At 37.6% G+C, this 26039-nt stretch overlaps 4 protein-coding genes across 5 annotated transcripts; 3 read left to right on the top strand and 1 right to left on the bottom strand.

Moving 5' to 3' along the window:
* Window positions 1–264: 264 nt before the first annotated feature.
* On the top strand, window positions 265–9404 carry LOC125472319 (RNA-binding protein 39-like). Of its 2 annotated transcripts, none has more exons than XM_048573588.1 (14): window positions 265–496; window positions 986–1630; window positions 5183–5264; window positions 5370–5426; window positions 5698–5753; window positions 6290–6524; window positions 6712–6795; window positions 7088–7162; window positions 7780–7863; window positions 8131–8195; window positions 8267–8450; window positions 8611–8699; window positions 8772–8886; window positions 8970–9404. In XM_048573588.1, the coding sequence occupies exons 2-14, from the start codon at window positions 1053–1055 to the stop codon at window positions 9009–9011; spliced, it is 1746 nt and encodes a 581-aa protein (XP_048429545.1). In that variant the 5' UTR covers window positions 265–496; window positions 986–1052; the 3' UTR covers window positions 9012–9404. The 2 variants fall into 2 exon arrangements, with proteins under 2 accessions (XP_048429545.1, XP_048429544.1); XM_048573587.1 differs by having other exon boundaries at window positions 267–496; window positions 8267–8507.
* Window positions 9405–11031: 1627 nt separating this feature from the next.
* Window positions 11032–14638, top strand: LOC103946621 (probable 26S proteasome non-ATPase regulatory subunit 3). Its single transcript, XM_009357371.3, has 9 exons — window positions 11032–11196; window positions 11294–11382; window positions 11543–11733; window positions 11836–11973; window positions 12083–12219; window positions 12323–12377; window positions 12451–12561; window positions 13419–13658; window positions 13856–14638. The coding sequence occupies exons 2-9, from the start codon at window positions 11304–11306 to the stop codon at window positions 14366–14368; spliced, it is 1464 nt and encodes a 487-aa protein (XP_009355646.2). The 5' UTR covers window positions 11032–11196; window positions 11294–11303; the 3' UTR covers window positions 14369–14638.
* A 472-nt stretch (window positions 14639–15110) lies between these two features.
* LOC125472490 (trafficking protein particle complex subunit 2-like protein) lies at window positions 15111–17187 on the bottom strand. The gene is made up of 4 exons (XM_048574039.1): window positions 16968–17187; window positions 16626–16704; window positions 16458–16539; window positions 15111–15558 (listed from the first exon to the last, which is right to left on the bottom strand). The coding sequence occupies exons 1-4, from the start codon at window positions 17095–17097 to the stop codon at window positions 15418–15420; spliced, it is 432 nt and encodes a 143-aa protein (XP_048429996.1). The 5' UTR covers window positions 17098–17187; the 3' UTR covers window positions 15111–15417.
* Window positions 17188–19065: 1878 nt separating this feature from the next.
* LOC103965624 (probable ubiquitin-conjugating enzyme E2 23) lies at window positions 19066–25876 on the top strand. The gene is made up of 9 exons (XM_048573852.1): window positions 19066–19220; window positions 20032–22105; window positions 22662–22808; window positions 23244–23516; window positions 23579–23734; window positions 24121–24190; window positions 24273–24412; window positions 24556–24867; window positions 25156–25876. Exons 2-9 carry the CDS (start codon window positions 20075–20077, stop codon window positions 25405–25407), a joined length of 3381 nt encoding a protein of 1126 aa, XP_048429809.1. The 5' UTR covers window positions 19066–19220; window positions 20032–20074; the 3' UTR covers window positions 25408–25876.
* Window positions 25877–26039: the final 163 nt, after the last annotated feature.

Raw genomic sequence — 26039 nt, 5'->3', positions numbered from 1 at the left:
CCAATAAACCAATCAAACCGAGCCATGTCCAACGCAATTCAAACCAAATAAAAAGTTTCATCTCAATAATGAAGGATAATTCCTAGACATAGGTTAAAAAGGAAAGAGTGTGGAAATCACTTCTTAATCCCATATAAAATTGAAAGGTTCATTGGGCCCTATGCTAGTCCACGCTTTATTCAAGGCTCCGAACCCGGTTAAAACAAACCAACCTAATGAGACCCGGGTCCCCATTACACATCACGTGCCTCCCAAATTGTCAGCCCTTTACCAGTGCACGCACAGTTAGCCCTAGCGCGAGCGCGAGAGAGACCCTCTCAAATTCAAGCTCGGACCAAATCCTCTAACTTCTCAATTCAAAACCACACAGAGACACAGTCACACAGCTCTTCCTTCGTCCGCGTCCGCGTCTGCGTCTGCGGCTCTGCAACTGCAATTCTACTCTTACTTCTTCTCCTTCTTCTTGCTGTTTCTTCTACTCGTAGCTCCACTGGAGGTAAAGATTTCGAGCTCGCAGTAAAACCCTAACACCATGCTTGTTTATTGATTTATTTAGGGTTTGGGTTCGGGAGATGGTAAAAGGAAAAAGTGGACTGTTGGTGCAGGTTTTGCTGCAATTTTGCCACTGTTGGAATTCAAAAGGCTGATAATTTGACTGTAATTAGTTGCTTTAATTTTGTTTTATCTGCTTTTTGAGTGTTGTGATTGGTACTTTATTTGAAATCTGGTAAAGATAAAGGTTTTGGTTACTTCAGTTGTTAGGTGTTATAAATCTGGACATTTGATAAATTATACTTCCATGAGAACTCAGTTTATTGGAGATGTGTTTTAAAATTTGATTTTATATTGGGTTATTCGGTTTGTGCAAAGTACTGAAACTATAGAGTTTAAAATGTTTAAATTTGGTTACTTTTGGCTAACTGCAGGCTTAGTGCTTAGAAGCTCATTGTTCTGCTCAGTGATTTTTTATTGTCGATTGTTGCAGATATCGCCAGATCTGAGGTTTATCTGTGAGGTTTTTTGTGCTACATTCTTATTAGACGAGAGGTCTGATGGATTTTGATGAGTATGATTATTTAGAGAAAACGGTTGAAAATCCTGAACCCCCGAAATCAAAAGAAACTGTGAATGGTGGTGAGGAAGCTTCAAAATCTGGAGAGAAAGGTCGCAGCCGAAGTTCAAGGCATAAAGGTGATGAGAAGGGTCACGATGAGGAGCGTCACTCAAAGCGTTCAAAATCGGGAGATGAGTCCCATGAACGTGGTAATGATAGGCACAGAGAGAGGGGATCTTCTCGTCACCGCTCACAGTCCAGAGACAGAGAAAAGGATCGCCACAGGAGTAGCCGGGATCATAGAGGTAGGGAAGACAGAGAAAGAGAGGAAAGAAATGGTAAGGAGAGAAACAGGGAAAGAGACAAAGAGCGGGATCCCGATCGTGATAGAGACAGGAGAGAACGTGACCACGAGGGTGACAGGGACCAGGAGAAGGATAAAGAGCGACCACGTCAAAGCAGGAGCCATTCAGAAAGGCGTCGAAGTGATCGGGATGAAAGAGAAAGGAGCCGGGAGGTGGAGCATAAAGAAAAAGATAAGGAGAAGGATTTGAGGGAGCGGGAAAAAGAAAACAGGTATTCTTTCGATTCATATAGTTTAGCTTTGTGGCAGTTAAATTCTCTGTCAGACTATAGAATTTATTTTTGGATGACCACCATCCTTTGTAGCAGTGGAAATTATTGATGGTAACTGGCAAGTCATTGCATGAGCTTATTACTATTAGTGCTATTAATCGCATGGAGGAACGATATTGCTTCTCATAATAATGCGCCTTATTTTGGGAGAGGATGTGTGGGCCTATTTATAAAATGTTGGATGGTGCTCTCCTTCTGTTCCCAGTTGATTTAGACAATAGTTCCTATGAGAGACACAATGCAGCCTTTTTTTAGATATGCATTTTGAAGGGATTGCTCTTGGTAATGCATTAGTGCTTTTCTATTTTATGAATCAGGGATCTAAGGGATGGTAGCATTAGCAGTCCAAGAGTATATTATGCTTTTACTTGAGGATCAAAGAGTATAACATGCTTCAAAGAATAATGCACCTCTAAGACCAACTCCAATGGTTAGGGTTAATACTTAATTTTTTAAACCAGAAAATTTAATTTCTAAGCCGAAACAAATTTTTTCCTCCAATGGTTTTGGCCTAAAATTTTAGCACGAAATTATTAAAGAATGATTTTAGCCAAATTTTTTTTTGGTAACTTTTTTTTAAAATAAAATTTATGTAGATTATCCTAACTTACTTTTATGAACTTTTTCACATAAAAATATTTAAATTCCAATAATAAATGAAAAATCACTAAACCTACCTCATTCTTACACATATGCACCAAATGAAGGAACATGAAAAACCGCACAACCTACCCATTCGTAAACACAAATACATATGTGGATAGAAAGCAAAAAAACGGAAGACTTGTTTGACAAAAGTGAATTTTGTGTGGGTGTTTGAACAAATACATAGGTATTTATAGAGTTTTTGGGTGAATTTTGATTTAAATAATTTTTTTAATTGTTTTAGCCGTTGGATTTACTTTTGGTTGTTATATCTTTTTACTGTTACATTTGCTCATATTTGACCTCAACCATTGGATTTATTGTATTTAGAAATTTGATATAAATAAATAATAAATAAATAAATATAAAATAAAAAATTTGAATCTGGACCATTGGTTGGACATCGTCCGATAAAAAAAGTAGTTGTTGGTATTTCCGCAAGTGGCTGAGTTTAAAACTCAAATTTGAGTTTTAATCCAACCATTTGAATTGGTCTAAGTATGTTTGATGCTAATTTTGGACCTCTGAAATGTCTTGGAACAATGTGAGCTGTCTCTTTTCTCAATTTGTTGAAATTAGGATCATGGACCAAGCACTCTTCAACAAGTTATGGTGGAAAAAATTTGTGTAAATCTGTTATCAAGGCCGAAGAGGCATTTAGTGAGAATCCTTTGTCAGAATTTTGTTGGTGCAATTTTTGGTACTAGTGTCTACCAAACCTTTTTGTGGCGTCAATATCTTCTAGTTTGCTCTTTTTTTTTCTTTTGTATGTATGCATATTTGTATGCGACAAGTTCAAACGGGCTGTTGTCCACAAATGACACTTTTGTGGTTTCCATGGGTGTTGGGACCTGTGACAGGCATCTGTATTTTCCTCTCCTCCCTCTTCTCTCAATTGTACATGCCATTTATAATGGGAGCATTTTTGGTTGTTGGGGTAACCATCTAGTTGCTTGCTCTGTGCACTTAAGTATCAATGTGACAATTTCAGAAAAGGGCTGATGGTTAGGATGGTTGTGTTTGTGTATTATATGCTTTGTTTGCTCTTTGTGGTGTCTCTGTGTCATCACAAACCCAGGCATTAGTATTAGGGCTTCAGGCCAAACTGATCCAAATTACTAAATATGATTTTCTAGATTAAAGTTCATTCAAGTTTTTTGTTTTTGATGTTCTAAAACTGAAGCTGGTGAGCTGCTTTACATTTATAGTGTTGGTAAGAACCTTGGGGAGAAATTTATCTGCAAAAGAGAATCCTGTTCATTATAGGAACATTTTAAGTTAATGGAGACGTTGTCTGCTGAAAAAAGTTATGTCCGGGTGCATTTTGGTAACTAACTTTCTTTCTTTTTGCTAAGTGGTCAACTCACTTGATAGTGAACCAGTTGTGTACTTATTTGTAGTCTCTGATTGCTCTACAGTTTATTAAGTTGCTTGCCTTTTGTTTTTATTCAGCCTAGTCTCACATGGGTTCTGTGCTGGATGAGGAACTGTATCCATCTTGAACATATAATCACCTTTTATGTGCCCTAGATTGTTATTTCTTTCCTCCCAAGTATTTCCCAGCTTGGATAAGTCGGTTCATGCTATTGTTTAAATGAATATTCTCAGTTAGTCATACTTAGCTTCATAAGTTACTTATATTTAACAGCCTTAGAAATTCTGAATATTGAACACTAGATTCTGGGAACTCGCAGATATGCTAGAGCAATCATCAGATGGTCTTTCTGGCAATTGGGCCAGGCACAGCTCAGGTCATGGGCCTTAAGTGTTTCTTCTAAACTTTCTGGACTCTATTTAGAAGCTTGCAATGCAAGATTGAGGGTTCAATGTTGGAGAATTTGACCATGGTGGTGATGTCATGTAATGCTTTTCGTTATCGTCTCCTTCTGAACTCCGTTGCTTAATTATATTTATTCTGTTGCAGAAATGCTGGTAGGGGGAGAGATGGGCTTTGCTTAGAGAAGTATCTCATCTTCTGGTGCTTATGGGAAATTCAGTTTTCAGTGGTTACAAGATTGGCTGTCATTTTTTTAGTGTGTATATGTATACTTATTCACGTGTTTGAATGCTTGCCTTTAGGGTTTAGGCTGACCTTTGCGACCTTTGGAATTTTTTTTATCTTTTTGTGATCATTGGCTCTGGAGAGGACTTTTGTAGCTTTGCAAGCTTAGATACCTGCTATTATTTTACCCAATGTGCCTGTATATGTACAAAAAATTATACTCACATACAAGCTTTTATTCCCTATTTTGAGAAACTTATGCAGATTGCTCATCTTACAGGCCTCACCTTTGGGTATTTCTTGTGCTCTCTTTGAGAGTCACATTTATAAAAATTGCATCATTTTAAAGTAACGTTTTCGGTGACTGCAAATAGATTTAGTATGTGTTTTCAGTTTATTATAGGGTTTTTACTTTGTTCTGTGTGTTTGTGATTCTCTATCTGGAATAATAGCTTCTAACAGTTTCCAAATAATTGCAACTAGGTCCTTTGGTACCGCCATCCATACAACTTGATGGTGCTGTTTCATTTAACATTATATTGTGTATAGAAGGTACTAATCTGTTAATCCATTTTTTGAAGTTGGATTGCATGCATTACCTGCTTAGCAATTATCACCAAATATACGAATTTCACTCAATTGACATATTGTACCCCAGATTGGTTTTTATTATATATTAAATAACAGATTCCTTTCTAGGTATCATTGAGGTTGTTTTCTCTGCCAATCAAGGATACTTTATGTTTGATCTTTACATGTTCTTCTTTCTTGACGTGTTCTCCACTCATTAATGTCTTGTCAATAACAATACCATTGTTTGTCAATTTCTCATTTCTGTGCTGCAGAAGACATAAAGACAAAAAGGAAGAAGGGACAGAACCAGAGTCTGATCCTGAGAGAGATCAAAGGACAGTATTTGCTTATCAGGTATAGCAAATGCGTTGGTATATGCATTCTATTGTGTTATCTTGAACTTCTATCTCCCAGGTTCGTATATCATAACAACAACATTTTGGTGAACAAATTTGACAGATTTGTTTGAAGGCAGATGAAAGAGATGTATATGAGTTCTTCTCAAGGGCTGGAAAGGTTTGTTCATTTCACGTCTATCTAGATCATGTTCATATAACAAATCATAGATGGTAAAGCTTCTACACTATATAGCTAAAAGGGACTTGATTTAGAGCGTTAACTTGTATCAATTAAGAAGTTTCTGTTGATTTAGTCCTTGCTTCAACTTAACTGATAACCAGAAACCCATAATGATTTGATATTCTATTTATGTCATTCTGTGGCTGTGGCTGTAGTTGTAAGTGTATATCTATCACTGTTTATCTAATAGCTGTGATTTGTGTTTCAGGTCCGCGATGTACGTCTTATTATGGATCGCAATTCAAGACGTTCGAAGGGAGTTGGGTAGGTTTTCTTCTATCTTGGTAGTAAAAGCTTTGGTCGTTAAGAGAAGTTCACTTTAAGAATAGAATTACTCATTTAGGCACTGTAGGGTTTAAGACGGTGCGAGAGTTTAAAGTCATTTGGTTTGTTGACAAGATGCTATGATTACATTCTATGGTGCAAATAAAACTATCCTGTTTAAAATTGACTGGTCTCTGTTGGAATTTGGTTTTGGAATGGCTGCCAGTTCTTCCTTCTCAATGGGCGTACTTTCCTTATTTTCATTTTCTTGTTCAGTACACGGCTTCATTAGACCATTCACAATGTTAGAATTTTGTACCATCAACTTGGAAATTTATGGTGATACAGATCTCCTTTGTCTAAATGCAATGCATATGGTGTAGGTTATTCCGACTGGGCATATGATCATTAAAGGACATTTTTCTCTCCCCTTATTTGAACTATGTTTGGAACTTGCAGTAAAATCTAGCTTACATGTTTCTGTATGTGGCAGTTAGGTTTAAATCATTCAAGATCTAATGTTGTCTAGTTTGTAGGTATATTGAGTTTTATGATGCGATGTCAGTACCTATGGCGATTGCACTCTCTGGTCAGCCTCTTCTTGGTCAACCAGTGATGGTGAAGCCATCAGAGGCTGAGAAGAATCTAGTTCAGTCAACAACTTCTGTTGTCACTGGACCAGGTGGGATGATAGGCCCATATTCTGGTGGAGCTAGAAGGCTGTATGTTGGAAATCTCCATACCAATATAAAAGAAGATGATCTCCGCCAGGTGAGTAGTTATGTGACTTGGTTCTCATGTTGGCATCTCATTATGTTATATAATTGAGCTTGCTCTTGGTGATAATTCTTTTGAGCACTTTTGTTCACAGTTCTTTTTTTCTTTGGAAGTATTGCTGTTTTTTTTGTATTTTGGCTCGGTGGAGTATTTCAATCTTTAATATTTGTTATTTATACAGGTTTTTGGAGCATTTGGTCCTGTAGAACTGGTTCAGTTGCCTCATGATGAAACTAACAACTGCAAAGGTTTTGGATTTGTGCAGGTCTGTTTCACTAGAATTTGCATCTTAACCAAACGTGGATAAAAAATGAATGTATCTGTCTGTATGCCGGTTCGTTATAGCTTGAGTTGGAAATTAGAATTGGCTTTAACCAACCAGCCCCCTCTGGAAGAAAAAAAAAAAAAAAACGTCTTATTTGAGTTATTTTTTCCCCTTTTACTTATTGTAGCATAGCACACCAATTCCTTTCCAGCTGTCCGTATAAGATACTTTATATGTTTCTTGCAAGTTTATTGGATAAATCAAACTCATTGAATCAGTTACTTGCATGCAGTTCGCACGTCTTGAAGATGCTAGAAATGCTCTGAGTTTGAATGGACAATTGGAGATTGCAGGTCGTGTAATTAAGGTAATGACGCTTTATCATATTGTTATTGTATTTCTTTCTCCAAAAGATATGCTTGCGTTGTGAACTCTTTCCAAATTCGTCAATTAGGCTGTTTGCTAGTTCTTTGACATCCTGCCTCTGATGTTTCTAGTGGTATGAGTGGTGCTTGGAATGTTAGTTCATCTGATCAATTAGTGATGCTTATACAGTGTGATCGCTGTGAAATAGGAAAACTCAGCAGGCGCGATAGCACTGAGCTCGTGTTTTCTTAATGTGCACACTGAGTAGCATGTAAATAATGTTCACATTAATGTTGAACGCAATTTTTTAGATAAGTACAAGCACTTGTTGATGATACCATTAATATTGTGACTATTGTCTCAAACGAGTGCACAAATGTTTATCCTTTTGTGATTGAAAATATGTGTAGTGGTGATGTGTCAGTGACTGCCATCATTTTAATTTGAACTGGGTGGATCAGAGTGACACTTAGATGGTTGCTTTAGATTCAGTTTTCCAAAAGAAGGTCATTGCATTGGTATTTAACTACATTCACATACAAATTTTGTAAAAGGATGAGTTAACGTAAACAAATATTATTTGGAAGTACACTTACCGGAATCCTCATTTTTATTTAGGTGTCAGCTGTTACAGACCAAGCTGGAATGCAAGATCTTGGAGTAAATGCTGGTGATTTTGATGACGATGAAGGCGGTGGCTTGGTAAGTAATATTGCTCATTTCCGATGGCTGTGTGTGTTTGATAATTCAAAGTAACACACCATTCATGAGTTATGTTAATGTTTTACTGGTTTCGGCACTTTTTCCCTTGTTGCTTTAACTAGTAAGATGTACATTGCCTCTTAAGGGATTGTTGACATCAGCACTACAAAGCAAAGGGCAGTTTAGAATAGAACGAGATTACTAAAGAGTATCTGCACTGCATAATTTTTTGCTTGACCTAATTGAATTGTTTTGATAATTTTACAGTCATTGAATGCCCGCTCTCGAGCAATGCTTATGCAGAAATTGGACCGTAGCGGAACTGCATCAAGGTTTGTCTTTTTTTAGCACGCTGGTGTACTTTGATTTGTTTTCATTAGTCTTACATTGTCTTTGCTTGCAGTATTGGTCCCTTAGGCACAACCGCTGTCAATAGCGCTGGTGTTTCCTTACCAATGGCACCAATCCTGGGAGCTGCACCTGGAATTTCTTCTCTTGTTCCTCCCATTACCTCTGTTCCTGGTTTTGCTGGACTTGGTATTGCAGGGCTTCAAATTCCGACAGCTACTCTTCCATCTGTAGATACAGTAGGTGTTCCAAGCGAATGTTTACTGTTGAAAAATATGTTTGATCCCACAGCCGAGGTTGGTGGTTGATTCCTTTGATAAGTACAGATTTTTCTAATTCTTGTTTAAATTTACTTTGTACCATTCTTTGAATTCTTGTCTCGGTTTTGTTTTTGAGCAGTCGGAACCAGACTTTGACTTGGACATCAAAGATGATGTTCAGGAGGAGTGTTCAAAATACGGGAAATTGAAGCATATATATGTGGACAAGTAAGTTTTGTTTGCATTATTTATATGGCCCTTTCACTCTAATATATATCTCACATTCTTGTTAACAAGCAGGAATACTGCTGGACACGTGTACTTACGATTTGAAACTATAGAAGCTGCTTTAAATGCTCGACATGTTCTCCACGGAAGGTGGTTTGCTGGAAAGATGATCGAGGCAACGTTCATGGTAATTCATATTTTTGGCGGCCATATATGTTATTGCTTTTGCCTCGTATTCTCATTTATGAAAATGTCTGTTCATTCGTGCAGTTGCCCCAGACCTACGAGGCTAAATTTCCGGACAGCAGATAGGATAAAATATGCAGTGCTGAGAATGTAGAAAAAGTAGCCGGTACAGCCCTGTTGGTGGTAGCCTCTGAATTTTGGGTCCAATTTTCATGTGAGAGTACTTCAGTGAATCATCATCGGGGCTTTGTGTGAAAGAAGAAAGGATGTGATGGCTGAGAATTACATGTAGGTTACTTTGAAATTTTTACAGCCAGTGAGAAGTGAATTTACAGATGCCCGGGTTTGCAGACCAATGGCTGCTCTCGTTTGTTGAATTTTCGAGTGTTTTCGTTCCCTTACTAAATGGATGGGTGCTGTAACTGCTGTTACTAGATTTGTCTTGGCTAAATTGAATGTACAATGCAGTGTCTTGAAAGATTCGTCATGACCATCTCATGTAAAGTGAAAATTGCTCTAGTTTTTGGGTCAGAAAAATGGGGTACATCAAAACTTGAAGGAATTTAAGGTACCTCCAGCGTACGCGTTACCGTTCAATACTGCAGGATTCTTGGTTAAAAGCGCAATCTCACCTCCAAATACAATGTAGAAGTTTTGCATATGCATATGCATTGCTGATCCATTTCAAGTGTTCTTATGTGTCAAACCAATTTTCTCTTTATACTGGCGATAGTTTAACCTAAATTAATCTCAACTACGGAAATGAGTATTCGAACCTGAGTGTAAAAGAGGGAGCACACTACTAGAGCCAACTTAATTGGCTAAATCTAGGTCGGCTTATATGACAATCATATTAGTGAAAGACCATCGCTTGTCATTTGTACTTTTATCGTCATATACATATAGCAAATGTCAGATATGAAAGATATGTGTGTGTGTGTGTGCGTGTAAGAAACATTTAAGGGAAGGGATTCCTATTTTTTCAAAAAACGGGGATTAGTTGTAGGGTTCATACCATATCGAACCTTAACAATCCGAACCATTTATTTTTCAAGTTGCACCTCATAGATCATTCTTACAAAATATTAACCAAATTGGAAATATTTAAGACATCTAATTAAGTTCAAAGAAATTAACAAATAAAACAATGAAATTTTATCTTAAAAATTAAATAGGCAAATGGTTTCGGATTGAATTGAGTTTTTGTAAGAATGATCTATGAATTGAGACTTACAAAATAGGCGATTCGGATCATTAAAATTTAATGTGGAGTGATCCCCACATCTAATCCCTATTTTTTGAAAAAAAATAGAAATCTCTTTGTATAAAGGGCTTGATATATATATAGTTTAGCGATTGCTTTCATTTTCATCATCAACCGTATCCTCCCCACTGTTTGGGGAAACATTAGCAAAGGCAATGTTTGCGTTGCCGGGGACTCGCTCCACCCCATGGCACCGGACATTGGGCAAGGCGGCTGCGCTGCGTTAGAAGACAGTGTTGTGTTGGGAAGGTGTGGCGGCGAGGCCTTGTTGAAAAGCTTAAGGCAAGAAGTGGGGGTTGAAAAAGTATGCCAATGAGAGGAAATGGAGGGGGTTCGTTTTATTCAGGGGAGTGGAGGAAAAATTATGAAATTCTTCAACAAATATTGGGCATTAAAAGCATTCGACGTTGAGAATTATGGTCTTGTAATCATTATAAAACAATTTAATGTGCTCAATATTAGTTATGAGAATGACGGTCTTGTAATTATTTTAAAAACAATATAAATGAAATTTCATTTATTTATAGCAGAGACAATATCGACATATAAGTGGACAAATTTAGTAAATGCATTGCTCTCACATGTTTGACAAAATTACAAAACCTAATGGACGCATTGGATGGCAAGTGAATTGAAACTTGAACACAAAGTTCAATGTGGAGATAAATATTTTTAAATTACTTGAGTTACACGTTTGTTACTTTTTATTTTTCCTTCATGTTGGGCTATTTGATTGGGCCTTCGTAGTTTTTAATATTGCACCAATCCAATAACTATCAGTTGGGCTTTTTCCATATAAATGAAATTGTCTCAGATTTTTGTGTAGAAAAGTAGATAAAATCATAAAAGAAAAGAAAAATAAGGAGAGAGAGAGAGAGAGAAAAGCGACGCCGTATGAACATCAGCCTTCTGTTCCTCTCTCTCACTCTTCCTCGTTCTCTCTCTCTCTCTCTCGCATAAACTTGCAGAGGAGGAAACCGTAGCAAAACCCTAGTTCCTCCGTCGCCAAATCGATTGCGATCAGCGCGTGGCACCGCCAAATTCAAGGTAAATTCGCTTTATTCACTCTGCAAATTTCAACTTTTTCGCTTTAATCTTCGTTTCGTCGTTCGTTAAATCCACGTTCTGTGGAATCTGGAAACAGTCACTGCAAGATGACTCAAGACGTGGAGATGAAGGAGGTCCCGGTGCCTTCCAATTCAGTTTCTTCGGCTTCTCCGTCAATACTACACAGTAAGTCTACCATCTGCATCCATAATATTATATGTACATATATCTGTAAAACCCTAAATTTCGCGCATTTTTTGTATAGTTTAAGTAAGTTAGTGGTAGCTTGTCGAACTGGGTGTGTGGGATTTGACTTTAGACTATCAAATTTTACTGGGTTTGTTAGATTTGAAGGAGATTGCTTCACTCCTTGAGACTGCTGCTTATACCCGTGAGGTTAGGCGAATTGTGCGTGCCGTTAGGCTAACGATGGTGTTGAGGCGGAAGCTGAAGGTTTCTGTGATTTCAGCATTCCTCAATTTTGCCCTTACACCAGGATCTGAGGTTCATAGCCGCTTATTGTCATTTCTTCCCAAGGTGATTTTGGATATACCGTATTGAATTTTGGATTTGAGATGGTGTATTTGATGTTCTTGTTTAGTTTTGAGCACTGTGAAAGTGGAACATTTGGTTGTACAGGATGATGAACAAGATATGGACGTTGATACTGCAACATCTGCTACTCAAGTTCCCGCAAAGCATGCCTTGCCAGAGTTAGAGATGTACTCCTACTTGCTTGTGCTCATTTTTCTGATTGATCAGAAAAAGTACATTGAGGTGAAGCAGTATACTTGTAACATGTTATTAAATCTCGCTCTGGATAGTTTACTTATTAAAAGTTCAAGCTCTTATTTTTTGTGATAACATTGAACTTGCTGCCCTTTAGGCTAAGGCTTGTGCCTCGGCAAGCATTGCTCGTATTAAGAACTTGAATAGGCGAACCATTGATGTTCTGGCATCCAGGCTGTACTTCTATTACTCCCTTAGCTATGAACTCACTGGTGATCTTGCAGAAATTAGAGGGTGAGTTAAATGCTATCGTGATATTTAGGTACAAATGTCTTTGTTTTCTTTCCACATTTCTCTTGTTCCTTTACGACTAAATTTTTCACTCATTCCTTCACAGAAATCTCCTGAATCTTCACCGGATTGCAACTTTGCGCCATGATGAGCTGGGCCAGGTAATTTTTTGATATTGTAAGCTACTGTTCCTGTCCCACTGTTTTCTTACTCGTGGATAATAATGTGATGCAGGAAACACTTCTTAACCTTCTGCTTCGCAATTACCTCCACTATAACCTGTATGATCAGGCTGAGAAACTGAGGTCCAAGGCACCCAGATTTGAGGCTCACTCAAACCAGCAGGTCAGGCTCAATTATTTGAATCTGTAGCTTTAAACTATGTATCTAGGATCACAATGAATGTAAATGTATGGGTCAGTCTTGTTTTTTGTAATTTATAATCAACTTCTAATCTTATGCATGTGTGTAATAAAGGTGATGCGACATAGGTACTGTGAGAAGTTTTTGGTGACTTGTTTTTTCCTTGAGATGGGTGCTGTTTCTTGAATATTTTGCTTTCTTTAGTATTTATTTGGGTTCATTCGTATTTTCTGACTGCTTCATCTCTCTTTTAATTCTTATTATAGAAAAAGATGTATTGTGATAGCATGCTGGTCTATCTTGTGTTTTTGCATTCTTGAACTGTCATTCATGCTTGTTATCAATGGATCGCAAAGCTTCGATCTATTTCATGTCTTAATCATATTCTTGTAACGTGTTGGTTTAGCATGTGGTTTTGCCTTCTTCCATGGTCATTCATGCTTACTATCAAGAACATTTTACTGCTCTGTTAGCACATTGCAATTTGTGTATAAATTCCACTCTTCTTTTGTGTCTATATTTCAGAATGTTTTAAATTAAATGTTAATGATTTCTGTTCTCTTGGGAATAAGCTTAGTTATTTCTGAGAGGAAAGTATACAATTTCTTCACTTCTCTTGTTTTAATCTTTCCTTGGCAACTTTAAGGGAAACAAGGAGGGTCATTGGGAAGTATGTAGATTTTACCACCAGACTGTTCTCATAAAGTCAATTTATACTAGCTTAAAACTTTGTTGTAGAGGATGTATACATGAGAGCAAAAGCATCTATTTCCTCAGTTGTGGTTCCTCTCTTTCTAACTGCAAGATGCATATTCTGATTTGACAATATTCTCTTGCAGTTCTGTCGGTATCTCTTTTACCTAGGAAAGATCAGAACAATTCAGTTGGAGTACACTGATGCAAAGGAGTCCCTCCTGCAAGCTGCTAGGAAAGCCCCTATAGCAGCCCTGGGTTTTCGGATTCAATGCAACAAGTGGGCAATCATTGTGCGCTTATTGCTTGGAGAAATCCCTGAGAGAACTGTTTTTATGCAAAAAGGCATGGAGAAGGCTTTGAGGCCATACTTTGAACTAACAAATGTAAGTCTGGATTTCTCGAAAACCTTCAACTCTGAACTCTAAACTTTACTCTCTTATCAAGTTTGAGAATAATGATTTCTGTTGAATAGTAGTAATGCAGTGTGTGATGCTGGGATGGCCTCCTTGGAATCAACTCCTGATTAGGCCATGAGCTTTTTTCTACTGCTGGTTTTGATCAAGACAATTTGTTTTTTCAGGCTGTGAGAATCGGTGACTTGGAGCTATTCAAAAATATTGCAGAGAAGTTCTCGAATGTATTCAATGCAGACAGAACCCACAATTTGATTGTTAGGCTGCGACATAATGTCATAAGAACCGGGTTGCGTAACATCAGCATCTCTTATTCCCGCATTTCTCTGGTTGATGTTGCTAAAAAGTTGCGATTGGACTCTCCAAACCCGGTTGCTGATGCTGAAAGCATTGTCGCCAAGGCAATCCGAGATGGTGCAATTGATGCTACCCTGGATCATGCAAATGGATGGATGGTGTCAAAGGAAACTGGGGATATCTACTCTACTAATGAGCCCCAAGCTGCATTCGACACGAGAATTGCATTTTGCCTTAATTTGCACAATGATGCAGTGCGAGCGCTTCGATTCCCGCCAAATTCCCACAAGGAGAAAGAAAGTGCTGAGAAGAGGAGGGAGAGGCAACAACAGGAGCAAGAGCTTGCAAAGCACATAGCTGAGGAAGACGATGATGAGTTTTGAAGCAGTTACATCTACGCTCTGTGCAATGCTCTCAAAAAGCTATCCGCGTTTCCTTGAAAATGTCTATCAAGAACATTTTGGTTCCTTGTCTGATTGACCCGGGATAGTGCCTGTTTCCGTTTATGTTAAAGATTTGTTGTGTTGAGCCTGAGCGACCTCTTTCAATCATATTTTGAGGTTGCTTGTTTCATTCCGTTATATATGATACGAACATTGAATATTTGACATTTTTCACCAGACATTGAACATGTTTATCAGGTTGCCTTGGTAGTGCCTTCTTGCATGCTGTCATTCGTTCTTATGTGATTTTGGTTGACAAAATCTAAAATTATGTGATTTTGGTTTGACGCATGATGGAATACACAATCTATTTCTAGGGATGTGGTTCAGATCATAATGAAAAACTTTTCGTGCTAGTGGTTGAGGACAGATTACATGTCCGTATGTCACACGATACATCTTGAGTTCGATTTATGGCGTTGGTGAATCACACAATGGTAGAATGCCTATGTGAGTCTTCCCAGGCCCCCATAAGGGTGGACTGCTGTGGCGTGCTTGTCAAGTTTCCCGTCCCCTTTCTTCTTCATCCAGCTACTCGGTTTTAACATGTTTACAACCATTTTTCTCCTCTTCGTTTTGATACGTGCCTTTAGAGACGGAGATGTCTTAATTTGCAATTTTAAATGAATGTACAAGTTGAAGAAAGCCATAACTCAATTCGTTGCAATCCACAAACTCGGCATTTAAAAATAAATCTTGTGTTAAATTACACAGAATGATCTGATTTACACAACTCGTTTGAATATCATATCGTCAATCTTTGGTGCAAAGTGCCAAATGTTACAAACTTTACAACATGTTGGAAAGGAAGAATCACAAATGGTTTCATCTCTAGTAGAATTGAAGTGATGCAATTTCTAATTCTAACGTCTTTCGGGATACAAAACATATGAGCCTAATTCCACTTTGCAGGTGAGAAATGTGAATGAACTCCACCCATTCAATAAAGAGAGACTCAGAAAGTTCAGTTACGATTCTGTCTTGATCATTCACCCGGTTGAACTCAAGCCAAATGACTTGACGATTGTGCTTACCCTTTCTGCAAACGTTTTTGAGGTTATCTTTTTGCCTGGCTCATGAAACGGGTTTGAAATTGCATCCACATAAGCAGCATGGAATCTCCTGAAAAACTATACCACAAATCGACCAGTCAGAGGGATCACACAAGCTTTGTTGCACGTACAGACAACAGTCAGTAAAGATCGCATATATACAACATACTTAGCATTTACAAAAACTAGTAACCACCTACACTATGAAAATGGCAGGACAGGGTATTGTAACCGATTTAAACAAACAGAGCAATCCAAACAATTCTAGAATGCATACTCTCGAGAAACGTAACAGCTGCCTACTGTTATTTTAAGAAGTACATGATGGCAGGAAATAAACTTGTTAAAGTTTGGGAAAACTTGTTAAAGTTTGGGAAAACTTGTAATATATGCATTTCTTCTCAGGAACTACTGCCACAATATTTTATATCACTTATTCGCGCATCTCATTAAACTATGCATGAACTAAGGTGGATTAAGAGGGATTTCAATCTCTCAAAACTAGTTGAAGTCAGTCATTCGAATCAAATTTTAATCAATCTTCAGTGAACAATGTACATAAACATGGTTAGGACATTCTCTCACTGGAGGAAGCAAAGTGGAGATATCAATTTGCAGTCCTCTGGCTATGCGCCGACAGGAAAATATTTCAAACTAAAACCTATAATATCCATTCGCCGCTCCGATGACAAACGAAATCTTGCATTTGTCCTCCATGATAAAGTAAACAGTACATACAACTATCAGTCTAATTCCCGTTAAATCTACACAATCCTCCTAAGCTTACTATTTAAGTCATTTCCCAAAAAACGAAAAAAAAATCTTGTTTCAAATGGATGCATATAAACATAGCCACTAACATACGTTTAAAACATCGTAGGATTGATGAAAAATTGCTGAGCAAATTCTATATCATGTTCAAGTTTTCGCAAAAATTGTTTTTTCGGGAAGTTACAATATTCAGAGCAAATACTCACATTTTTAACATCTGCATCCTTGACATCAAGATCGGTAGTTACCAAGATAAACTTCACTTTCGTATTAGTCAAATAGCCATAACTGCAAACAAAATCACCATATAAGAACACCAAAGATCAATACATTTATGCTAAACATACCCAATAACAAACAACAAAAGTACTCACACTTTGTAATTCTCAGTTGGATAGAGCAAACCCAAGAATGTCTCATTCAATGTCGGTCCGGACTTTTTCGGATTGTTCACTACAAAATCACACAAAAATGCACAAACTTTACATAAATTCTAACTAAAATGCACAAACTTCACATAAATTCTAACTAAAATACACAAACCCAACAATCAAAGGCCTAATTTTCAGCTAAATAAAGCAGACCCAAAGATGATTTCAGTGTTTCGTGCATTTCCAATTCGATCAACAGAAAAACCAAAACTATGTAGCAGAACCAAGAAGTGAAGTTTTCAAAAAGTACCGGAGGCCCAGATCCGAATTTTGAAATTTGTTTACCTCGCTCGTCGACGACGTCGAGGGAGCAGTGGACGATGTGGCGGAGCTTGAGGGCGTCATCGGCGTCGGTGAAGCTTTGAATGTAAAGTGGGTTGTTCTGGTGGCCAACGACGGCGACGCAGACGATCATCTTCTCCAGCTCGGCTTTCAGTTTGTTTGCTTCAGTGGCGACAACGATATGATGCCGCGTTTCGACGTGTCGCGGTCCCGGGAGCTAGTTATGACGTCTTTTTAGTATATGTGTAGTGGATCTGGGCTGTCTACATCTACCCGGGTCTTTTAACTACATTTACAGCGCATTGTTTTGGGCCTCAGGCCCATTAAGAAAATTTAGGGAAAAAAATAAGATTAAATATTCTGAGTTCAAATTTTATGAACGACTCTATGCCTGTATATGGTTGCTTATTGCCTTGAGGTTATAACGTTAGCAATAATCCACGACAATTGTTTAAAGAGAAAAATAAAAGTCAATTGGTCTCCTCCATTTCCTGTCCATCGTTCATGCCTCAAACATTTACTTATGACAATAAAATGGTAATTTGCCTATCTAAGTTACCTGTTGACCTTGAAGCAATCCTCCCTTGCAAGAAAAGGCTACCTTGCCTAGTCAGTGAAACTCTCACACAAATCTCTCATTGTCCAAAGAAAGCACAATCAATTTCTTTTCTTATAGTTTTCAAACGATAATTAATATTGAGGTATTTTAATTCAAGAACCAAATTCAAATAAAAAAAGTAATTACGTACTCATCTCAACAAATTCATTAATAGAGACTAGCCAATGGCCAATTAAAAACGTTTAGGTGTCATTGGCTTATATTAATGTTCATGGTGGAAATTGGATAATTATAAAAAGTTCAAGAGATAATCGGTTAAAATTAAAATTCATGAGAAAAATTGGCACATAAATTTGAGGAGGAAATCGGCGAGTATCTCATTAATATTTGTAATTAAATTAATGGTATTCTCTCAAAAGACGTGGAGAGACTAATAACACCTTCCTTCCATCTCCCATGCTATCTAGATTAGTTTCTTCATCCCTCCTCCAACTGTCGACTCCATATCGCAGTGGCGTCGGTGGTGAACCGGCTTGGCAATTGACGACGCACTCGGCCTGAGTGCGGAGGACGAGTTTGGTGCAGCCTTGTACTTGAAACTTGCAGACGATGACTGATCGGGCAAGGCCACGGTGGTCGGTGGACATGTAAGGACAGAGAAGATGAGTGCTTGGATATTTGATGAAGAAGAAATTTGGGGCGTTCGATTAGGCAAATAGCGAGCGTTTGGCTAATTACGAAAAATTGTGTAAAGTGCCAGCTGTTTTAATATTATTGGTCCCCTTTCCCCACATCAAATGGTGGGAATAATTAGTCATCACATTCTTTGATATTAGATTTGGTGACTTGTCATTTTCTCATACTTGTACGTTTGTAAAGAAAATTATACAATAAAATACACAATATTCATAAATTGTAATTTGAATACAACATGACATTTTCACATCAATCTTGTTAATGACATTCTACTCAATTGATATGCGATTATTTGACAAAAAAAAAAGAAAATGTGATTAGACGGGGTGAAGGTATCTTTTAGAAACTCTAAAACACAATCCAAGTATATCACTTCTTAGCATGTAGAGCATCTAACATTCGAGGTTTTATATTCGATTTCCTTTTTCTTACCATCTCTTGTCCAATTATTTGGTTTTAAAGATCTAAAAATGGTGTTGCGTTATCTTTCTTGTCAAGTCCTTTTTATGTTGATCATTGTTAATATGGGCGAACAATATTGTTATTACTTTTTTGGTCTTAATTCATAAAAACAATAGATGCTTCTGTTTATTCTAGGTATAATATCTTGTTAGAGTGAGTTGTGAAGTTTTTTTAGTTACAAAATTTAAAAAAATATAGAAAATAACAGGTTCAAGTTCGAATTCACCTCCTCAAATAATTTGAAAAAGAAAAAAAAAATCTTGAATTGAAAGAGAATTTAAAATATTTGAAAAAAAAAAAAAAGAGAATTTAAAATGTCATTATTCTTTTTCTTAAATAGAAGCATCTCCCAAATCAACGACTTCCGAATTACGAAAATGCCCCTTACGTTTCTTCCAGCTCCGCCCCTGGCAATATATTCTCCGTGACACAGCTTTAGACCCTCTGTTCAAAAAATCAACAGGCTCTTCTCGTTCTCTCTCCGTCGTCTTCTTCCTCCATCAGAGTACCTCTCACCCCGAACTCCCAGATTTCGTCAGGTAAATTCTCATACAACCCCTTCCTGCAATCATCTTATTACAAATCGCTCCAAATTCCATTTCTTTGATTAATTTTCATCTTTTTTCTCATTTCCATCCGATTTCAAATGGGTTGGATTGAAATCCATGATAAAACACACAATCTAACAAATATGCTATTTTCCATCGATTTATGCTATTACGCTTTTTCCAGTTTCATTGTTTTTTAATTGAGTGTTGGGTTGGTCCGCTAAATGTGAGCTGCTGTAGGCTTTCTAAGCTGCAATTTTATTGATAAAATTATTTTTTTTATTTACCCAAATCATCCTATAAGTTTTTGAATCCGATTGGACTATTGGGTTCTACATTTTTATCAATTTGCGGATTTGTTCGTGCCTATAAACTTTTCTTATCTTAACGTGATTGGAGTCTGATGCTAGTATTAAGTTCTTATGTTGGATGAATATCATGTATTCGACATGTGTCTGTCTGTTGAGTTAGTTTTTCGGGTTTGAAACTCTTCAGTATCGACTTGTAGTTTGGTATTGATTTTCATCTGGGAGATAGTCAGTTCATTGGGATTATGTGTTAACTCTGTTGTAATTAGACTCTTTTTATAACTGGAGCTTTATAAAGCAACTCACTTTTTTGGTTAAAGTAGTGATCCGTAGAACTCTATAGTTGCCCAGAAGCTTTTTGAAGGTGGAAAACATGGGTTTCGCTTTATGATTAAGTTGATTATTTATCAATGATAAAAATGTGTTTCCTTTCTCTTAAGAAGATGATAAATCTCAAAATTTTGCTATCTGTTTGCGTTGTATTATGATTTCAGCTTGACACTAGGTACCACATTTATTGCCTGCTGTCAGTTTTGGATGGGAACCAAGGAGCATGACACTGTTTTTAAAGATGACGAGCCTCCTACTATTGGCCACGATAATATTTCGTTGAGCCAGGTTGATTCTTCAACAAGCGCAGTTCATTGCAATTCAAATGTAAATATTGAAAGTAATGAAGTTAAAAAGTTAAGTGAGGTTGTCAGCAACATTAACAATACCCCATATATTTATAGACAAGACGTTGTGAGGAGCAAGAGTGGTATGACTGGGATTGTAACTGAGGTTGCTGGTGATTCAGATTCTGATAGTAGCATCATTGATGAGGAGGATGATGATGAAGATGATTACTACGATGATGATGAGAATGAGGAAGAAGGTGGTAATAACAATAATACTACTCGTGGGAATAGTGACAAGAACAAAAATGGTAGTAATGATAAGACTGGTCCCCTTCCTGCTGACCAAGTTCGAGTACTTTGGATGGATGAGACAGAGTCAACCCAAAATATTAATGATGTAACGGTTGTTGATCGAGGGTTCTTACATGGGGATTTTGTTGCTGCTGCTTCTGACCCAACTGGGCAAGTTGGTGTCGTGGTGGATGTCAATATCTCTGTTGATCTATTAGCTCCTGATGGGTCAGTCATAAAAGACCTTTCATCCAACGAATTAAAACGTGTGAGGGAGTTCACTGTGGGTGATTATGTGGTCCTTGGTCCCTGGCTAGGTAGGATTGATGATGTTTATGATAATGTGACAGTTTTGTTTGATGATGGTTCTGTGTGTAAAGTTATGAAAGCAGATCCGATGGACCTGAAACCAGTTTCCAAGAATATGCTTGAAGATGTGCATTTCCCTTACTACCCAGGGCAGCGTGTGAGGGCAAGGTCATCAGTTTTCAAGAATGCTAGGTGGCTATCTGGCTTGTGGAAACCTAATCGCGTGGAAGGTACTGTTACTAAGGTTACAGTTGCTTCAGTATTAATTTATTGGATAGCTTCTGCTGGCTGTGGGCCAGATTCTTCTACTGCACCTGCTAAAGAGCAGGTTCCCAAGAACTTGAAATTACTGTCTTGTTTTACGCATGCAACTTGGCAATTGGGTGATTGGTGTCTTCTCCCCTCATCAGTGTCATCGTCTTCCCTTCCTTTAGACAAGGGATCATCAGAATTAGAACTTAATGATTCTGTAAGCAGTGAGTTAGAACCTAGTCAAATGGGTTGTAAGTGTGATTCAGAAGAGAGTGCGCTAGATGAATCAAATGGAAATCATGAATCCATGGAAATCGATCCAGTATCTGTATTAGATGGAAACAATGGAATTACTGGAAGGAATACATCTGTTGAATCTAGTTCCTTTAATAGTTCATTGTCAGTTTCAAAGGAGCCTGTTCATGAAACTTGGCCTCTTCATCGCAAAAAAATCCGCAAAGTTGTGGTTAGGAGAGACAAGAAGGCACATAAGGAAGAAAATTTTGAAAGATCCTTTTTGATTGTCAATACCAAGACAACAGTTGACGTGGCATGGCAGGATGGCACGACAGAACTTAAACTGGACTCAAAAGATTTAATTCCGCTTGATAGTCCGGGTGACCACGAATTTGTTGCTGAACAGTATGTGGTGGAGAAGGCGACTGATGATGGTGATGATGCTTATGAAGCTAGGCATGTTGGGCTTGTGAAAAGTGTCAATGCCAAGGAGAGAACAGCTTGTGTAAGGTGGTTAAAGCCAGTTTCCAGACCAGAAGATCCTAGAGAGTTTGACAAAGAGGAAATTGTGAGCGTCTATGAGCTTGAGGGGCATCCGGATTATGATTACTGTTATGGGGATGTTGTTGTCAGATTATTGCCAGTTTTTGTCCCTGCACAAACTGCTTCAGGTACAGAATTCGATGAGGAACCAAAACAACAAAACGGACCAAGCGAGCTTAGTTCTGCTTCTACAAAAAAAGATCTATCTAGTGATGAAGCTTGTTTGGACTTCTCAGATCTTTCTTGGGTTGGAAATATAACTGGTCTTAAGAATGGGGATATTGAAGTTACATGGGCTGACGGGATGGTTTCTACGGTATGTTCATTTACCTGATTTCAAGTTATCACTCTTGTTTTCTTGTCCACGCTTTGACTGTCAATCAACCTAAAACTTTGTATCAGTAACTTAGATTTGATTAGATTGACAACATCAGCACTATTACTTCTTGGTTCTAACCTCTCCTCTGCATAAAATGGTTCAGTTTAATGTTAAGGGTGGCTTATCTTTTATTGGAATTGTTAGTTATATTGATTAGGATGAAAGAATCTAGTCAAAGGGATGTAAACCATGTCATATAAACTTTTGATCCAAGAGAGTATGAGAGGAGTAGAAACTCATGGGAAGCTTCTGATGGTAAGCAGCTGCTCGAAGAATGGTGGGTGTAAAACAAAATTGGGATCTTTTTTGGATATTTTGGTTTGGGTTATTATTTGATCTCAATATATTTTCTTATTGGTGTCTTACCTTGCAGTGGCATAAGGATAACTAAATTTGTGCTTGCTTGTTTTGCAGAATTTAATCATATTTCAAAATTTGTGGAAGTTTTCCATGTATTTCTGATGCAGTTAATCGATCTTTGTTATGTTACTAGGTTGGACCTCAAGCAATTTATGTTGTTGGCCGAGCTGATGATGATGACTCTATCGATGCTGGAAGTGATGTTAGTGATGCTGCTAGTTGGGAAACGGTTAATGATGACGAGACGCCTGCACTATGTGCCCCTGCAATCACAGAAGAGGTTTGTTTCTGTTTGAAATAGCAGTATATTTCACCATATTTACAATCCAATACCTGCCCAAAGAATAATTACATTGTTCCATGTATTTCAAGATGATGTTTCTTCATCTGGGAGAGAGGAGCTTTGGGCCACTAGGCCTAATTGTAATCCTCCCTCTTTAAGAACATGAGTTTTTGAGTTTATTGTCTTTTAAAGTATTATTACAGTGACAGACTGGGTACTTGTATTGGGAAATTGATTCTGATTACTTGAATTCATCATATTGGGAAACTGATTTTTTTTTTCCTTTATGGGAGTCTGACCAATTATATGGTTTTTCTCCGAGATGAATTTATTCTTTTCGTAGAGTATAAATTGTTGTATACAGAAGACCTTAAATATACTTTATTTGGTTTGATTCTTATTGTTGACTAAGATGAGAAAGTTGATTTTCAGGAAGTCCGGCTACAAAATTCCTTTGGTATGAATTTTGAAGCAGAAGAAAGTGGAGAGAACAATTCTGGAAGGAACCCAGCATTGTCTGTTCCCTTGGCTGCATTCAGGTTCGTTACCAGACTGGCGCATGGTATATTCTCAAGGGGACAAAGGAATTTGGATTCAATTCTTTGGATAATGAAGGTGAGGGCGAAGGTGAAGTTGAGCCTCGGGAAGTGGAAATTTCTCAGGGAAGAGATCATGGTGAAGATTCCAGCTCTCAGAATTCTAATGTAGTGGATCCTTATGGTCTAGAAATAAATAAGGCAGAAGAAGAGAAAAATGTTACCCCACAGGCTGCAGAAATGTTGGATGCAGCAGAAGTTCTATGCAACTTAAAGACTGAAGACTCATATTCTATAGAATGCACTAAGGATGATGCTTGCAGTTTCAAACGCTTTGATATTGCCAAAGATCCTTTGGATCATCATTTCCTTTGTGCAGCTGGGCAGGTGTTTTTTCTATTTCATTTTCAACCCAAATATTGCTTTGTATTCTTGAAGGATTCCTCTTTCTGTAGCACGGAGCTACTATAGATTAGGTATAATAGGCTATAGACAAGGATACATTTTTTTTCCTAAGAAAATAAAATAAGGCGGTTAGGATATATTTGTCTATTTGATTTTCCTGTTTCTTTTCCTGCTATATATTTGATTTGACATACGAGAACTAATGAACTGGAAATTGTTATCCACGACTAAAGCCTGTCATTTTATTCTGACCTTGTTAATTGGTTTAGTCATTTTCTTACATAATGACCATATGTGGTTGTTGAGTTATAAAACAAGGACTGTCCTCAGTACTTCTAACCTGTTTTCACATTAAATGATACTTACAGAATACCAGTGGAAGAAAGTGGTTGAAGAAGGTTCAGCAAGATTGGAACATCCTTCAAAATAACCTTCCTGGTAAGGGTTCAGTTTCTTATTTTGACGATCACTATCTGTCCCATATTAGAAACACTTGATTTTAACAGTAAATTTTAAGCAGATGGGATTTGTGTACGAGTGTATGAAGACCGAATGGATCTCTTGAGGGCAGTTATAGTTGGGGCTTATGGGACACCTTACCAAGATGGCCTCTTCTTTTTTGATTTTCACCTCCCTCCAGAGTACCCTGATGTTCCTCCGGTTAGAACTACTTTTTATTATTTATTAATCTTTGGTTCCGCTGTCATTTCTTTTTTCTTTCTTTCTTTTTTTTTTTTACAACATTTTTTTATGCAAAGAAAGGCATTTATTCCTCGTTCTCTGAATGGATTTGTGTGTTACAGACAGCATACTATCATTCTGGTGGCTGGCGGATAAATCCAAATCTATATGAAGAAGGCAAAGTGTGTCTTAGTCTTTTGAATACTTGGACTGGCAGAGGGAATGAAGTATGGGATTCAAAGTCTTCTAGCATCCTTCAAGTTCTTGTTTCACTCCAGGGGTTGGTGCTAAATTCTAAGCCATATTTTAATGAAGCTGGCTATGATAAGCAGGTCGGGACGGCTGAAGGAGAGAAAAATTCATTGTCCTACAATGAGAATACTTTCTTACTGAACTGCAAGACAATGATGTATCTTATGCGGAGGCCACCAAAGGTGATGCTTCCCTTATCTTTGTTTCATTTAATTTTGCCTGGTGATAGGGGTCCTATATTAGTTGGATATACTCAATCTGTTGATGTATTTTTTTTCATTCGAGTTGGGTGCCTTACAAGGCATCATGAAAAATATTAATTTTACTCGATGTTTTGTTTATATTTGCTAAATACTTGGCGAACGCTCTTTATGTTTTATGTTGTGTGGTAATTTTACAAAGAAGGTCATATTTGTTGCTTTTATCTTTGACTCAATAATGTTTATTAATAGTACTGTTGGCATGTCTAGGACTTTGAAGAGCTCATCAATGACCATTTCCGGAGGCGTGGTTATTATATCTTGAAGGCCTGTGATGCATATATGAAAGGCTATTTGATTGGTTCTCTCACTAAAGATGCCTCTCTTAGTGATAAGAGCGATGTAAATTCAACTTCGGTTGGTTTCAAGTTGATGTTAGCTAAGATTGTGCCAAAGCTTTTCTCGGCCCTGAGTGCGGTTGGAGCTAATTGTCAAGAATTTAAGCATCTGCAACAATCGTAAGACAGGCATGGAGATTCTATTTGCCAAGTTCTCGGATCCATCAAGCCAAAAAGGTCAATCCGTTTTGATCAGTTGTTATTTTCTGAAGATTTCGGATACTTTGTCAATGTAAGGGGCTTTCACGTTCTATTTGAATTCATTTTTTTAAACTCAATAGAAACTGAAAGCCTGTCCCATTTTAGGTTAGAATTCAGCTATCCCCGGGCATATATACCTGGTCATAAGGCAGACTATCTCCTGTTTTAGGCATGGCGGCGTTTGTCGGGGCAAAGTTGCCGGCACTCCCTCTATTTTCATAAACGATGTTGCCATAACTGGTGGTAGCTTTTGGCAGGGGCTTTCTGCTGTTGCAAAAGCGACCAAAGATTTGCATTCACTTTCCGTTTGGTCCTTGTTCAGAATTTGTATGGATTGAATTGATATTATATCAGATTAACTATGTGAATTGGCTTCTCACCATTCATTTCAACCCTTTGCCTCATTTGTTCTGGACTTCAGCTTTATGTTCTTATTCAACATTCTAAATTAATCAAGATTTGATTCGAAATCGAAGATTTTCGAACAATTTTTTCACTTTTAAGAATGCTGATGCCTGATATCAGTTGGATTGAGCCATCTATATACCAAGAACA

The sequence above is a fragment of a genome, unplaced genomic scaffold (assembly GCF_019419815.1).
Source record: "Pyrus x bretschneideri cultivar Hongxiangsu unplaced genomic scaffold, Pyrus_bretschneideri_v1 Contig7, whole genome shotgun sequence".
Lineage (NCBI taxonomy): Eukaryota > Viridiplantae > Streptophyta > Magnoliopsida > Rosales > Rosaceae > Pyrus > Pyrus x bretschneideri.
Note: the sequence above shows the minus strand (reverse complement) of the source record. Positions and strands in the feature narration are given on the sequence as shown.

What these genes read in the sequence shown, in the direction of transcription:
- LOC125472319 (XM_048573587.1), top strand. Translation starts at nt 1,053, where the DNA reads ATGGATTTTGATGAGTATGATTATTTAGAGAAAACGGTTGAAAATCCT. An exon ending in AAGGTTTTGGATTTGTGCAG is followed by an intron (nt 6,796 to 7,087) that starts GTCTGTTTCACT and finishes ACTTGCATGCAG; the next exon opens with TTCGCACGTCTTGAAGATGC. An exon ending in TTGCAGGTCGTGTAATTAAG is followed by an intron (nt 7,163 to 7,779) that starts GTAATGACGCTT and finishes ATTTTTATTTAG; the next exon opens with GTGTCAGCTGTTACAGACCA.
- LOC103946621 (XM_009357371.3), top strand. Translation starts at nt 11,304, where the DNA reads ATGACTCAAGACGTGGAGATGAAGGAGGTCCCGGTGCCTTCCAATTCA. An exon ending in GCCATGATGAGCTGGGCCAG is followed by an intron (nt 12,378 to 12,450) that starts GTAATTTTTTGA and finishes AATGTGATGCAG; the next exon opens with GAAACACTTCTTAACCTTCT. An exon ending in CATACTTTGAACTAACAAAT is followed by an intron (nt 13,659 to 13,855) that starts GTAAGTCTGGAT and finishes TTGTTTTTTCAG; the next exon opens with GCTGTGAGAATCGGTGACTT.
- LOC125472490 (XM_048574039.1), bottom strand. Translation starts at nt 17,097, where the DNA reads ATGATCGTCTGCGTCGCCGTCGTTGGCCACCAGAACAACCCACTTTAC. An exon ending in CGACGTCGTCGACGAGCGAG is followed by an intron (nt 16,705 to 16,967) that starts GTAAACAAATTT and finishes GTGATTTTGTAG; the next exon opens with TGAACAATCCGAAAAAGTCC. An exon ending in AGGATGCAGATGTTAAAAAT is followed by an intron (nt 15,559 to 16,457) that starts GTGAGTATTTGC and finishes TTTGTGGTATAG; the next exon opens with TTTTTCAGGAGATTCCATGC.
- LOC103965624 (XM_048573852.1), top strand. Translation starts at nt 20,075, where the DNA reads ATGGGAACCAAGGAGCATGACACTGTTTTTAAAGATGACGAGCCTCCT. An exon ending in TCCTTTGTGCAGCTGGGCAG is followed by an intron (nt 23,735 to 24,120) that starts GTGTTTTTTCTA and finishes TGATACTTACAG; the next exon opens with AATACCAGTGGAAGAAAGTG. An exon ending in AGTACCCTGATGTTCCTCCG is followed by an intron (nt 24,413 to 24,555) that starts GTTAGAACTACT and finishes TGTGTGTTACAG; the next exon opens with ACAGCATACTATCATTCTGG.